The 16,860-nt window shown below is 36.6% G+C and overlaps 1 protein-coding gene across 3 annotated transcripts in view; it reads right to left on the bottom strand.

Moving 5' to 3' along the window:
* The window catches only part of LOC136036428 (choline/ethanolamine kinase-like), a 69,610-nt gene that overhangs the window by 23,649 nt on the left and 29,101 nt on the right, over nucleotides 1–16,860 (bottom strand). For all 3 annotated transcript variants that reach the window (XM_065718660.1, XM_065718659.1, XM_065718658.1), the window contains exon 4: nucleotides 9,813–9,946. In XM_065718660.1, coding sequence (XP_065574732.1) covers nucleotides 9,813–9,946 — 134 coding nt within the window. The remainder of the gene's footprint in view (nucleotides 1–9,812; nucleotides 9,947–16,860) is intronic.

The following is a 16,860-nucleotide window of genomic DNA, read 5'->3' as shown; positions in this document are numbered from 1 at the left end:
CATATGCGAACAAACATGACGTCACCTGATCCACAGATCCACACACAGACAACTTATTTTTAAATATATAGATAGATAGATATATATGTATAACCTCATCTATGGAACAGTTACGTATGCAGGAATTTTTTCGGAGACTCAATAAACAATTCTTAGGGGGGGGGAGGATGATGAAAAATCCAATTTATTTGATACTCTGAATAAGAACTGATTAGAAATTCGAGAAAATTTGCCATATCCTAGTAATCCCATATCATATATAATTCCAAATCATAGAATGATATCCAGTGCTGAGCTGGGATTTTTTTTCATCAGATATTGACATACAATCAAGATTTGGACTTAAGTTATACCAAAGAAAAAGATCTAAACATGAGAAATTATTAATGTTTGTAATCACAAATAAGTAACAAAGTACATCAACTTGCCTTTGGGGAAAGGGGTTTGATTTTCTTACCCTTCTTATTTTTTGCCCATTTTTGCTGTCTTGTTACCTTTTTGCCCCATGTTTATAGTCTACCCGCATTGCCAGAACAAAACTGTTCGAGGAGTGCTAAGGCGTTGATGACGTTATTCCTTTATGCTGTCTTAAGTTACCCCGCTTTCTAGGGGTATAACCAAAGAGAAATTGAGATGGCTAGTACATGTTTTGCGGAAGGAGGATGACATATTGCCAAAAAAATTTCTTTTCCAGCCCCTTTTCTAGGGTATAAACGAAAAGGTCGCCCCCAATTGGGGCAGGAACAGCTCGTTCGAAAATATTTAAAGGGAATTGAAACTCCCTGAGAGTGTGTAGAGAAAGGCTTTGAATGTTAGCGCCACGCGTGTTCGTCCTGCAGTGAGTCGGAAGTAGCAGTAGTAGTAGTAAATGCGGGGCAGCAAAATCGTGCTTTTTGGAAATCCACCAATGAACAAACGAAAATCAGGATGTTCCCGAATGGGAGGAAAAGATATGAGGTCATAGGATAGGATTTGAGGAAAGTAGTAACTTTATTGGAGGGAGTAAAGAGTAAAGATCTTCACAGATTGGGGAAAGGAGGAGCTTGCACAGCTTTGCTGGGCTCAGGAAGTTCCATGATGCGACAAGCTGTTAGCAGTACTAGTAGTAGTCACACATTAACAAATCACATATTACAACATTGATCAATACCAAAGTCAGAAGTCAGTAGCGCCAGCCTGAAGTCGAAATTTTGTAACGGTGTCCTTTGTTCAAATAATAAACATTCAACATAGTTATTGTAGTGTAAATATGATTGAAGTTGTAATTTTGTGCAAGTACAAATGGAAGAAAAAGAATATAAACAACCGCCAAAATAGAACAAAGTACAAGTATTTTCGGCAAAAACCACCATTAAAACTGACAGGTTAGGATTTGAGTCTGTTTGAACATTAGTTTAATGCTCATATTCGCTTGACACCTAAAATTATTTGATAAAAGATAAAATCATATATGTACTCTTCTTAAAATAGAGCTATAGTACCAGCCGAGGTATTTGAAGAACTAAAATACAAATGAAATGATATGAAAGTATCAAGCTTTCATAAAACATTCTAAAGGTCTAACAAATCTAATACCAATCTCCACCGCCAGGTTTGAACCGCCAAGGGTCTCTTTTCCACTACGCCAGACTCAGCCGCACCAGGTTACTTCATCACCGGGCGTATTTCAAAAGTAAACGGCACTTCAGTTCCAATAACGGTTTCCTCTTCCCCGAAATAAGTAGTACATTTTTCAACATTTTTTGAACAATTTTTTTTCAGACCATTTTGGGTGCTTTTAAATTATGCGTAAATTAAGTCAAACATTATTAGACTGAGCCAAAAATATGATAGGATGCTAAACAATGAGCCAATTATTTCCATGACACAAAATGCGCAATTAGAACTCGCTCTACGACCGCAGATTCTGTCTTAAATAATGCGCACAAAATCTCCAAGAATTGTTTACACAAAATAATACAAGTGTATAAAGGGATTTTCAAAATTTGAAAATACCACAACTAAGCACTTGAAAACAATCTACGACGCAAAAGAAACTGCACTTGCCAGTTTCCCAAGGTTCATGTAGATTCCAGTATTAGCATATGTCTTGTTTCATTTTGCGCTGCAATAAAAGCCAAAATGCGCCGAGAGCCCCATTTTTTTTTAGAACAATGCGCAGATATTTTCTTGGGGGAGAACGACCCCCTCCCCGGAAAAAATGCACCAATTTGAAAAATCAAATCAGCAACCCCTCTCGAAAAAGCGCCAGAATGGTGGAAATGTCTTCTATCTGGCCACTGTGATAGCTTCAGTTCTATTCTGACGCAAAACCGCTCCCACACAGCAGGAGCAGGAATCATTTCATACGTGGCTGGGCTTGTAATTCAACTATCTTGGACATAAGCCCATTTCATTTCTTTCGTCATGTTTAGTTCCAGCTTCGACGAAAAATTTGAATTTTTTGTTCCAGATGATATCGACTTTAACTTCTGGATTTTTGTGAATATGGTTAACTAGCATCTTTGGTACATCAACACAATGATCATCAAATTGGGAAAAATGGAGGCAAATAACTTATCTAATGAGAATTACTAAGCATTAAAGCATTAACACTTTTTCTTATTTTATCCGTTACTCATTAAAATTACACATGTTAATAATCATTATAATGCGGTTTTAAGCCACTGTACTCATATTTTATCTATTTCGATTTTATTGTTCGCTTAAAGATTAGAAGGGGTTGTCCACTCTCCACCGTTTTGGGCACGTACGTTTTTGTCAAACGGAGATATATACCTAAATTCTCAAACTGAGCATACACCATCGATTGGTTCAATCTTTTCGTTTATCTTATTTGGTTCTCCAGATACTTGGAAGTATCGTTTCCTAGACAATGTTTAATAGCCCTCCTTTCCCTCACAGACATTTTTTGAAAATCTAGCTTTATGTAATAAATTTATTTTTACCACATATTTCACGTCAAAATAATGTTGTTTGCACTAACAACTTATTATCGTGAACTCCATATGGCAAGCACCATGGTTGGTGGTGAGCCACACGGAAGAAACAAGCGCAGTAGGGTTTTGAAGGTATGTTTGTTATTTTTATCGTTTCCATTTTTTATTTACTTGATATAAAAAGCGAATTTGGCCTATACGACTTTTAGAAAATTACCTATCTTACATGTGGCGGAAAAAGCAGCGCCCCGAGAAGTCCAATAGATTGCAGAGAGGACGGATACGAATTACCCACAAAAGGAATTACCCACATTGTTCTATTTTTGTTAGATAAAAATCTCCCCAGCATAACCTGAAAGTTTCAACAATAATACTCCACGCAGTTCGTAAGATAGTGCTGATGTACCGTTCTGACAACCTATATTCAAATATTATAGTTTGATTTAGTTCAAGATCCCCCAAAACATTCACTGAAAGTTTCACCTCAGCTTCAGTAGTAGTTAGTGGGTAATCCCTTGATTCATAGCAGTAAAACTGAATACATTTTTTCCCGTTCTCCTGTATAACATACCTGCACCAAAAAAAATCTTCATTTGAATTAACACAGCTGATAGATTTCTATTTCAAACTCATTATCTAAAATATACATTAATAAAATTTATTTCCACAAATATTAGATTAGTGATAGAACTTGCAAAACTGACGTCTAAAAGACAGTCGATTTAAATACAATTGAAAAGCAATATATTGCATAAGTTTCAAAGAAGACCTTTGACCAAATACCGCACGACATTTTTTGCCAATCGCTCAGAAAAGAAGTCACAAGTGTCAGTCTTTTTTTGGCACGTAACACCGGATCTAATTTTGATAAAGCTAATATTTGTAGACATCTCATTTAAATATGTGCACATGTATATGCACATTAAACATACATATACACGCACATTACATGAGCACTTATCAAACTTCATTAAGGTTGATATTCCCACTGCAAGTTTCGAACGTCTTTTCTGCAGTCCTGAGGAATTGATGGTTCAACGCAAAGTCGTATTCAGGGGAGAGATAGGGGGTTCAACCCCCACCCCCAGGAATGTTTGTCCAGCTCATAAAAAGGCAATAAAAATTCATAAAAGTACACTTTTTAAGTGTCTTTCAAAGTTTTATTTGTAACCCCCATCAATCGAACAAAAATCCTGGATACAGTCGTGTTTCAACGAAATACGACAATTTGATAGCACTCAGCCTTATCAATCTACATATATACATTTAAATTTTGAAATTTGATTCAATTTTCTTAGATTAAAAAATACGTTGAGCATATAAAAGAAATTACATTTTCTTTTTTCATTTTTAAGCAAATTTTTCTAAGACAAATTCTAAGTAACATCGTAATTGCAGCTGGAAGAATGGATACAACTGAACCTAATTATTCCAATTATCAGTACACTGTCCTTTCGGTACCAGTTAAAGCTGTAGGCTGGTCACGAAGTTGAACGCTTCACAGGGAAAATAAGCCTCATAAGCCTTGAATTTTTAACGCGGTTGACACTTGGAGTGCGTTCAGACCCTTAACCAAAGAAATTGACAATAGTTCTGACAAGATTCAACATCAAAACTTTGCTGGTTCGTCAGCAAGGCAGTTGTCGGATTCTCGGGCAAAAATTTCAAAAGAGTCCTTTTCAGAGGGGATACAGAGTCCCTTCAAATATTCTAATACCATATTTGTCAAAAATTCAAAAATCAATAAGCGAAACTCTCAGCATCCTTAGGTGACTATGCGCTGACTCTACTTAGGGGCAGGAGTTGTGGAAAAGCCAGTGAGAGCGCGAAGGCGAAACAGAAACCAAATTCTTCAGACCAGTCATATGTGTTATTAGTGTATAAAATGCACTGATACCACATTTGTCAACAATTTATAAATCCATAAGCGAAACTTCCACCATCCTGAAGTGACTTCCCACCGACTCTACGTAGTGACAGGAGTTATGGAAAAGTCATTAAGAGCTTGAAGGTAAGACGGTCAGAATAGCTGCGACTACTGAAAATAAAACGCTTCAAGTTGATTATAGTTCAACTAAAATCCTCGTGCTCTTGATTGTAACCTTTTATAAGACAACATAGGTTTAGAACAAATATATTTAATAGTTATTCAGGCAGAAATTAAAGGTAAATGAGGTGCAAAGCTATGATGAGAGTTGACATCGTCCTTAGGATGTTCATTTCTGAAAGCTGGGGATGATTCTTTGATCCAAGAACCGACTGCCATTCATTTTGATTATGTTTCTGTTTAAGCCATGCATTGAGCCAATTGCATTGATTAATTACCTTTAAAACTAAAACTTCAAGGAATTGTATGTGACGTGAATGACTCTTTTCTTTAATTACGTCCATCACCTCCGCCTGAGGCGGTGGGTGGAGCCCACTACCTTACTTGTTCCGTTGCTTTTTAAGCCAATACGACTGGCACACAGAAAGACAGTGCAATTGGATTTAAAACAAGAGGAAACGTCATGCACTGAATACCTAATCAACAACTTTGTAAGACTCAGCATTTCGATTTGGACTGATTTCCCACGGAGGCCATCCCTGAAAGCCCGTCATTGATTCTTTTATAAGGAAATTCAGCAGACACGATCTTATGGGGGGGGGCTTCTTACAACGAGATCTACAAAATTCCACAATTAAGTTCAAGTAAACTTCTCACAATGACAAGTGCTTGTTTCTCCTCGTAAGGTTTTCACAACGTTTACCATAAAATTTCGCAAGTAACTTGAAGTAAGCTTCTCAAAATGACCAATTTTCTTTCTCCTTCTCATTGCAATTAATGCAAAATTTCATGAGCAACTTCAAGCATGCTTCTTACAATGTATCTTTCTCTCTCTTTCTCAGCTTTTCATGAAGTTTAATACAAAATCTCACGAGAAACTTCATGTGCGATATCTCACAAAAATAAATCGTGCTTTCTCCTTCTCAGCTTCCCATTCATTTGCTACAAAGCTCCATGAGTGATTTCAAGTAAGCTTCTACCAATGATAAATCTTTCTTTATCCTGTGGTAATGTGGAAAGGTTATGACCACTAGGAGTGGTGAGGTGACCACGTTGGACCGTGACCACATTAGATCCACTCAGAGGTAAGAAAATACGGGAGGGCTACTGCTCTAGATGGGGTAAAAAGGTAACTGTGGTGAGTCGATAGGGTGACTAATAACTATGGTAGCGTTCGATAGTAGTTTGGTTTTTATGGCTATCGCACAACTTATTAACTTAGTTAAGTGGTAAAAACTTCGTAACTTGCGTTTTTCGTCTTTTACGTTACATTTATCATTGTTCAATTCTGACTGGAATTGTCAGCTTACTACACTCCTTCTGAGATTCTCTCTAAGCTTAAAAAAAATTCATTAGCAACTTCAAGTAAGCTTCTTAAACGATAAATCTTTCTTTTTCCTTCACAGCTTCTCATTGGGTTTACTTCAATATTTAGTAAACAACTTCAAACAGCGTTCACAAAATAATACACATTTCTTTCTCCTTCTCAGGTTCTCCCTGCGATCACTAAAATATCCCATGAGCAAATTCGAGTAAGCTTCTCAAAATAATAAATCTTTTTTTTCTCCTTCTCAGCTCCTCACTATGTTTACCACAATATTTTCTGAGCAACTTCAAGTAAGTTTATCATGTATCTTTCTTGGTCCTTTTAAGGTTCTCACAAAGTTTACAACACATTCAATGAACTGCTTCAAGTACAATTTGTTACAATCATATATCTTTCTTTCTCCTTCTTAGCTTCTCATTTTGCTTGCTAAAAATTCTTCGAGCAACTTCAACTATGCTCCTCATGATGTATATTTCTTTCATCATCTCAGCTTCTCATTTTATTTGTTACACAATTTCACGAGCAACTCCAAGTAGGCTTCTTGAACTGATGATATCTCTTTCTACTTCTCAGTTTCTTAAGATGATCATTACAAAATTTCATGAGCAATTTCAAGTAAAATTCTCACAATGCATCCTTGTTTTTCCATCTCAGCTTCTTACAACGTTTAGTACACAATCTAATAAGCAACTGCAAGAAAGGTTCTCACAATGATAAATTATGCTTTCTCCCCTTAGCTTCTCATTTCCTTTGCTAAAATATTTCGTGGCCAATTTCGAGCACGCTTATCAAAATGTTTCATTCTTTCTCCTTCTCAGCTTCTCTCAACAAAAAGCTTCTCACAATCTTTCTTTTTCTCCTTCTCAGCTTCTCACAATGCTAAAGCATGCTTCCTCTCTCAGCTCCTCGTTTTGTTAGCTATGAAATTCGTCAAGCAACTTCAAGTGAGCTTCTCCCAATGTATCATTCTTTCTCCTTCTCAGCTTTTCACAACAATTAGTACACAACCTATTGAGCAACTTCAAGCAAGGTTTCTCACAATGATAAAGCATGCTTTCTCTCTCAGCTTCTCGTTTTGTTAGCTACGAAATTCGTCAAGCAACTTCAAGTAAACTTCTCCCAATGTATCATTCTTTCTCCTTTTCAGCTTTTCACAACAATTAGTACACAACCTATAGAGCAACTTCAAGAAAGGCTTCTCACAATGATAAAGCATGCTTTCTCTCTCAGCTTCTCGTTTTGTTAGCTACGAAATTCGTCAAGCAACTTCAAGTGAGCTTCTCCCAATGTATCATTCTTTCTCCTTCTCAGCTTTTCACAACAATTAGTACACAACCTATTGAGCAACTTCAAGAAAGGTTTCTCTTAATGATAAAGTATGATTTATCTCTCTCAGCTTCTCGTTTTGTTTGCTACGAAATTCGTCAAGCAACTTCAAGTCAGCTTCTCCCAATGTATCATTCTTTCTCCTTCTCAGCTTTTCACAACAATTAGTACACAACCTATTGAGCAACTTCAAGAAAGGTTTCTCACAATGATAAAGTATGCTTTCTCTCTCAGCTTCTCGTTTTGTTAGCTAAGAAACTCGTCAAGCAACTTCAAGTGAGCTTCTCCCAAAGTATCATTCTTTCTCCTTCTCAGCTTTTCACAACAATTAGTACACAACCTATTGAGCAACTTCAAGAAAGGTTTCTCACAATGATAAAGCATGCTTTCTCTCTCAGCTTCTCGTTTTGTTAGCTACGAAATTCGAAAAACAACTTCAAGTGAGCTTCTCCCAATGTATCATTCTTTCTCCTTCTCAGCTTTTCACAACAATTAGTACACAACCTATTGAGCAACTTCAAGAAAGGTTTCTCATAATGATAAAGCATGATTTCTCTCTCTCAGCTTCTCGTTTTGTTTGCTACGAAATTCGTCAAGCAACTTCAAGTGAGCTTCACCCAATGTATCATTCTTTCTCCTTCTCAGCTTTTCACAACAATTAGTACACAACCTATTGAGCAACTTCAAGAAAGGTTTCTCTTAATGATAAAGTATGATTTATCTCTCTCAGCTTCTCGTTTTGTTTGCTACGAAATTCGTCAAGCAACTTCAAGTCAGCTTCTCCCAATGTATCATTCTTTCTCCTTCTCAGCTTTTCACAACAATTAGTACACAACCTATTGAGCAACTTCAAGAAAGGTTTCTCACAATGATAAAGCATGATTTCTCTCTCTAAGCTTCTCGTTTTGTTTGCTACGAAATTCGTCAAGCAACTTCAAGTGAGCTTCTCCCAATGTATCATTCTTTCTCCTTCTCAGCTTTTCACAACAATTAGTACACAACCTATTGAGCAACTTCAAGAAAGGTTTCTCACAATGATAAAGCATGATTTCTCCCTCTCAGCTTCTCGTTTCGTTTGCTACGAAATTCGTCAAGCAACTTCAAGTGAGCTTCTCCCAATGTATCATTCTTTCTCCTTCTCAGCTTTTCACAACAATTAGTACACAACCTATTGAGCAACTTCAAGAAAGGTTTCTCACAATGATAAAGCATGATTTTTCCCTCTCAGCTTCTCGTTTCGTTTACTACACAATTTGACAAGCAGCTTCAAGTAAGCTTCTTACAATGATACGTTTTCCTGCCTGCTTCTCATTCCAAAATCTTGGGACTAATTCTTGGATTAAAATCTTGAAGCCACATTACTCACTTATATAGTCTTATTTTTCAAAGCATTCTTCGTATTTGAATCTTAAGACACAGATTTCTGAATAATAGCTTTAATTAAGGGAAATATTTCATTTTGGGCAAATCGTTTTATCTGCTTTTAATATTTCATTATATTATTGGTAAAATTCAGCATACTTTTTATCGTCCGAGCTTTTATAAAAGCTTTAAGCATCAAAGATTTAGTAAAACCATTTTTTCTCAAAAGTTTAATTTTTTAAACTATTTTTTGGAAAAAGTAGGAATAAAGGACTGTGGAAAAAGTTGACAGTTCTAAGTACATTCAGGGTATTAGCTACAGAGAAACAGACTGCCGAATCGACAAAGCGTGCTAAGAATAACAACGGGGGACATGAATTTTTAATTTCCCTAGAAGCATAACTTACCACCTTTTGGATTACCACGGTCATTTCCAAGAGCAAGCCAACGAAAAATAAAACACATTCGAGAAAAACCCATTTCAAACTCATAAGCTGAAAGGAAATAAAACAGCTTTAAAAGAACTGAATATAATAAATACAATTTCAATTTAACTCAAAGGTCGTTGATCCTGATTTGACAGAAATACTACGAACCTCTTCAAGAAGGGTAAGCTAATTGTGTTATTTTGTTTTCTTTGTTTGCTTTTATCTTTTTTGACTGGATTAAATGTATTACGAATTTTTAAATTTTTGTTTAGCTTTTTAAATACCCTCCCTGTGTCCAGAAGGGTTTAGGGGGAGGGATAAGGCCAAAAACATGGATAAAATCAGGATAAGTGGATAGAATGAGTATAAAAAAAGTTGCTTACTTATTAAGGGTGTCCCAAAGCCATGTAGGCTCTTTTATCAGAGGTACATTGAGAGAGTGAATTGTAGCCAATTTTTCAGCAATCATTCCACTTAAGTGTGGATCAGACAGCTCACATGTTTTCAACGGTCTTGCCTGAAAAAAAAGAAAGTAAAAAAAAGACACAAATATAAAAACTGGAGGGGTGTAAAATTCACTATCAAAATTGCTAAACATATAAGGAAATCAAGCATGTATTAAGATCTCATATTTAGGTTGGTTAATAACTTTTTCACCCAATAAGCATTTTATCCAACCCGATTATGGTAATATATTTTTCTCAATGAACAAAAAAAAATTATTTATTTTTGTCTCTGTGTATGTAGTTCAAGTCCCGATTTGGCGTCGAAATGGTTATGTGTTAAGGAGACACAAGTTTTTTACATATTTGTTTTCATTTATTAATTTCTGCAAATGTGGATATATTGTCCACTAGTCTACAGAAGAAACACTAAAGGTCAGTAATTTCCTTCCGGACGGCATCACAGGGTAATTTGAGTATGTTTAGTTTTTATAGCGAAAAAGCTATTAGTTCATGGCTGTACTATGCTCCTCAGGTATATTCTTATTTTGTACAGTTGGTGTGGGTAGTGATGAAACCTTCTCGGGGCCCTCCCTGAGTGTCCGTTCTCGTGGCATCTTTTCCCCCACGGGCCGTCCTACCAATCTAAGGTGAGAGAAAGAAGCTCAGTTAGTAGCAGTTTCTAGTGCCACTTGCTGCTGGAGGCTGGTGAGTAGTGGATGACTCTCTCCCCCTTTTTGAAGGACGAGTGTTGCCTACCAAAGGTAATCTGAAGCTATGAAAATAATGATGGACACCTTGACACTACCAAGAAGATCTACAGGCCTTCTTGAACAATTCCTGTTACAGACGTACAGGAGGAGCAACAGACCTACAAATTTTATAAGTTGAAAATCCTAGTACGACTCCGGTACAAAGTAGGTGTAAAATGCATACATTTACGCAAAATTTTACAGTGGAGATTGGTATACTTAGGAGGGGGGGGGGGGGTAATGCTCCCCTAAGGTTCTCCAGTCACAAAGATTAAAAGATGGAAAGACTACTTAATCATTGGGGTTCTACAGTCACACAGGTTCGAAACTTGTAATGATTCTAGTTTTTAAAAGCAAAGCATTTTCGAAACCGCATTTTTAATGCAGATTCACATCAAACTAAATGCGAAGTCAATATAGGATTGCTACCTGTCTTTAAACAATAAAAAAAAAAAAAAAAAAAAAAAAAAAAAAAAAAAAAAAAAAAAAAAAAAAAAAAAAAAAAAAAAAAAAAAAAAAAAAAAAAAAACACCAAAGCTTCAATTTGACAAATTAGGCGCCATCAGGCTCTGGAGGATAATGTTTATCCCTGTCCTTTATCTGAGTCAGTATGAAGCTCGTCTATGCACTGATTCACGACTTGAATCGTTTTTTCCCCTTAAGCACCACGCTGCCAAAGCCCAGCAGCATGGGTTTATATCAATTTTACATCGAGCCAGTATTATGCTCTTTCTTGAATCATGTAGAATTGATTCGCTTTCGCACGGAATCAGGACATGGCTCATTTTTGCAGCAAATCACAGAAATTCCATGCCTAGGACCTAGATTTTTTTTTTTACCACGTTACTGAAATTTGAAATCCTGGGTTTTAGATTTTAAATTTTTAACCAGCCAGGACTTCCCTCATTTTTTCAGCGAGTCATTCTATAGGCTGAGCTTACCCCATTTTTACATCAATCTGGACTCGATATGCACTGATATATTTACTTGGCCGTTTTCAAACGACCAGTTCTATGGCTTGGACTTGGCTCACTTTTTAAAGAAGTTGAGAATCCTTGCCTGATTGGGGCTCAATCAATATGCAAATCGCCTACCTTTCTACTAAAAACCTAAATGGCATTAAACAATAACGACATGTTCATTATTTCTGTCAAAAGGTATTTGTGAAGATTGACTAATTGCACAATTTGGGAGTTATTACCTTATGACCCGGTTTGGGATGGGGGTGATTCTGTAAACTCAGCCAGAGTCGACCAAGCTCTAAATGGGTACCTTGAGAAATCCGGGGGAGGTAAACAGGAAGCGTGTGCGAAAGCACAGGATGGTAGGCCCCCAACCCCCTATCGCACTTCCTGGCTGAAGGGCCAAGAAACGGAGATCAGCACCGCCGGTAGGGACTGTAAAGTCCAATGCCGTATCCTTTACCTTTTTTTATTGCCTTATAAGTTTTGAAGGTTATGTCTCCCCTGGGGCCACATTTTGTGTGCCTTTCGATCATTCTACGTGTCAAGATATCTCAACAATTTTGATGCAATCCCACGAGTGGTTACAAGATGCCCACGGGGAAAAGGGCAAGGGAAAAGTTTTGTAGACCTCGGATCACACTTTGTCCTTAAAAAGCCCAACAGAACTTTGAATTTCGGATCGAATATCCACTTCTCAAATTTCTACAACCGCTCCTTCTACACAAATTCCAAAAGGGAACGATACCCGAGGGGTCCATCGCCATTTTCCTAGTCAGTGCTACTGAGCTGAATCTAATACCATAGGCAGCGCAATAGTGCTGCCTAAGTAAAGAGCGATGTGGGCAAAACGTATGTAATGAGCGGAAATTACTATGGACAAACAAATTAAACCCAGAAGAAACAAAATTACAACGAAAAATGAAGACAAACTTGAAATACTCGAAATATCACGAGGTTGCCACCCCCTCCAATGGTGTAATCCGTCCTTTACTACAAAAAAGCATATTTTATTGTTTGTTCCTCAATATAACGTCAAAAATTAAATAACGCTCAAACTTTTAGGATTTTTTTGTCGATATTAATATATTTATACCCAATAATTTAGTTTCATTAGTTTAACACGTCATATATTTTCATTAGTGTTTACTTCGTATTAAATTCGTTCCCTCAAATGCATAAGAAATTGATCGGCACACCTAAACATTCAATTTTAGCATTTTATTTAGTTTATTTACTTAAATTGATTCTTTTAACTTCGGCGAAAAAATTTTCAAACAAAAGTAAAGATCTACAATAAAGCAAAGGAGATCAAAAACAAATTCAAATTCAAGCTAAAAACGGTAAATAAACTATCAATAAATGAACAAACCACAAAACGAACATAAATTGTAATAAATAATCAAGTATAACTTAAAACGAGCGAGAATTACCATAAACAGGGGTAGTGCTAACTAGGGGTAGTGCAAGGACCAGACCGTCACTTGGGCAGTACAAAACATAATTTAGTTTAATAAATATAAATTCATATAATTTCATGTAATTGAAATATAATTTCATATATTAAAGAACATTTTTTACAATATAATTTTTATTTCGATCGATGTGTTTTATTTGTCTTTCCGCCAAAAAATAATGATAATAATAATAATAATAATCACCAGAATGACAAAAGATTCCTGAAAAGAACTAATGAATGTAGATTGATAGTTTAATATGTAATGACATTTTTTCCTGAATGTCTCAGCAATTTTCAATTTATCAAAATTATAAGAGAGAAAATACATAAAGTATATTTTGTTTTCAGTAAAGGTTTCCTCTATTTATTGATGATGATTTATGTTCGTTTGAAACGCAATAAAAGGAATATTTTTAAATCTTTTTTCTCGGTTTTCTTCTTATTTTGTGTCGGTTTTGTTTCCATTCATATCTAGGACAAAATTTTGTAACAAATTTCAATAATATTCTTATTATCAAACTTTAGATGGATGGATAAATGGGGGTGGGGGGATTCAAATAAATGGATCAAAAATCAATATAATGTCTGGCCTTTTACAATGCTGAAGCCATTCTGGGCCCATTATGTCACAACCTAAGTACAGACATACATTGTTCGAATATTTCATTATAAGATTTATATTCTCTTATAGGTCTTCAATGCTTGTTTATCTCAACAAAAAATTTGTTTCCCAATAGAACTGGTCGATATCTATCACAAATTCATAACAATTATCTGAGATACAGGAGACTTCCCCAGATTTTAGGCGGGTGTCACCATCGTCCCCCTTTTTAAAAGTGTGAAGCACTTTTAAAGTAACAACTACAGACAGTAACAACTACAGAGCAATAAGTTTGACCAGCCAACCGGCGAAGATTCATACAAAAATACTTCTTAACCGTCTCAAATCCCTGACAAACCATGTCTTAGAGGAATAGCAAACGGGCTTACTAAAAATTACTCTACCAGAGACCAGATGTTCTCCACTCGGAAACTGATAGAGAAGTATATGGAGTCTGCGAAAGAGCTGCTACTACTCTTCATCGGCTTCAAGCAGACTTTCAACTCGATACAGCAAGGTGGGTTAACACTTTCGGCTACATTACGGAATCCCTGAAAACAAGGTAGACCTGACACGAGACATGTATTCACATTTCGTTAGCCAGGCCCAGACGCCCGAAAGATTGAAAGCAGATTTTCTAACATTATCGGGTGTTCACCAATGTTGCCTCTTGTCACCCCAACACTTAACCTATTCCTTAATGCAGCGCTTTCCCTTCCTAGAACTGTAGACGGTACAGAGATTGGAGGGAAGCTTATCGATAAACTGTCATATGCATATTGTGTAAAAAAAAACAACTTAACAGCCAAGAGCATCTAGTCAAAGCTGAGACCAATGAACTAAGTCAGCAATCAAGGCTTTTGAGATGGTAGTTAATGTAGCCAAAACCAAGGAAATGCGGATGTCTAGAGATCCTGCTTTGAGAACCGTGCAGCTGACAATAAGAGTAGTGGAAAAGTAGAGAATGTTCACTCCATTGCATACTTAGGGAGCCGCCTAACTTCTGACAAAGACAGCTCAAAAGCGATCCAGCGAAGAATTGGCCTGGCCAGCGCCACCTTCAAGAGCCTCTTGCCAGTTTGAAAAATCAAAGCTCTGTCAACTTCTCTAGAGTCGCGACTGTTCAACTCCTTCATAATCTGCATCACTTTATACTCGACCAAAACATGGTCAATAAAGGCTGATGCTGAGCGAAAAATCTCTACATTTGAAACTAAACACATTAGGCGCATTGCGAAAATTACCTACGTTGAGAAAGTCCCAAATGAAGACCTCCAACCACCCAATAGCCCCCGAACCATAATGGACCGGATCAAAAGCCAGCAACTCCACTGGCTTTCCCATATTCAGTGAATGTCAGCCAACCAGATACCAAAAGTTACTTTCAAAGGCCGAGTTCACAAAACACATCCCCGAGGACAACCTCGTACGAGATGGAACAACAACTTTCTCACCCATTGCCTCCCCCAGGTGTTACGTCTAGTATCCGAGAGATTAAAATACTGTCGCCAAATTCATTGTCTGTAAGTTATTGAAATGAATATTTTGTCAGCTAATTCATCAAAAAGGCTTCGGATTTTTTGTTTCAATAGTATGTCAAGAACCAATGCAACCAGATTGGTGTCTTTACAGCCTAAAATTTAATCAGGTCAATATAAAAAAGGGACATTTTACACAAAGAACCAAAAAAGCTTTCTTAAAAAAAATTTTTGTCCTTGATGTTCCCCCCCCCCTCAGTCAAAATTTTAGATCTTCTTGATCCCCCGTTCAAACTTAGGTATTAAAGATACCTCCTTTTGACACTTCAGATACACAGTGTCTTTAGATTTAGTTCAACATTCCTCTCAACTTCCCCTATTCAAATTAATACCCTTAGCTATTCCTGACATATTGCATATATGCCATTTTGACAATCATGATGCACTTGGTGTCTTTTGACTAGGTTAAAAAACCACCATTTAATTTAACATCCTCCTCAACATTTCCTGAAAGTTTTAACTAGATACACTTATCGTTATTGTTGTTATACCCTTTTGACAACCTAGAAAGACTGAGTGTTTTATGTTTTGTTCAAAAACCCCCAAAGCTTTCGCTGAAAGTTTCAACTTAATACCCTTACTACTACTATTACTACTACACTGCAGAACCAAGCCATCTGAGGCCAACAGCAACGCACGCTCCTCCTCCATCCCAATCTAATCAAAGTCTTTCTCTTCACACCCCACCCCCAAGAAGGTCCTATTTCCCTTAGATTTTTCCTTACATCCTCCCACAACATTTTGGGAGAAACAGACGCACAGACACAAAGGAACGATGATAGAGACAAAAAAACGCAGATACATAAACACACAGAGTAAGGGTCACAAACACACAAAAACACGCCAAGAGTACCCGTAACCAACCTATAACTAACCCAGGTACCTGCAACCAACGTGACAAACTGATTCATAAGGGTATTTCATGCAAACTCGCATCATTTTTCAAAGATTCAGACTTTTTCTTGCATGCTAGTAGGCTAGGTTAGCCCGGTGGTCGACAAAGTGAGGCTCCAGGGCCATGTGTGGATCTTTGGCCTCTTAAGTGCGGCTAGCACAAATATCCACGGAAGGCGCAATCATATTTTCATTAAGAAAAAACTCAGTAAGAGAAAAATTTCATCTTACACTAAATTCATCTATAAACCAAAAACATGAATAATTTGTTGTTCAGGTTGAAAGATTTTAACAACAAAGCAGATATTCTGAAAGAGTAGTCTTCCAAAACCATAAAAGATAGAACAATGAAAATTTGTTCAGGTATAAAAACATAGCATATCGAGGATTTGAAACTGGTTTCGACTTTATCAATAGCAGCTGACAAGTCTTGTGACATAAATGATACACCACAAGTTCAACTTTTTGTAAGATTTATGTCTCATTTAGGCCTTAAAGAAAAACTTTCAGGATTATTACCACTCAAACGTGACAAAATATCGTAAGTACCGTAACTGAGAATATGGATAAGCATCATACTCCCCTCGATAAAATTGTGCTCATTCCAACAGATGGGGCCAAAAGTATGACTGGTAGGAAAAAGGGCTTGCTGCTATTTAGAAAGAAAAATTAATCACGAAATACTTGTTTAAAGTTGTATCACTTATCAAGGAGTGCTTTATGCACAAACATTTCCGAAAGAAAATTGTAAATCAATGGATTTGATGATTACCATTATCAAC

Source organism: Artemia franciscana, chromosome 15 (assembly GCF_032884065.1).
Source record: "Artemia franciscana chromosome 15, ASM3288406v1, whole genome shotgun sequence".
NCBI lineage: Eukaryota > Metazoa > Arthropoda > Branchiopoda > Anostraca > Artemiidae > Artemia > Artemia franciscana.
The sequence above is the reverse complement of the archived record's forward strand: the minus strand, read 5'-3'. Positions and strand labels throughout refer to the sequence as shown.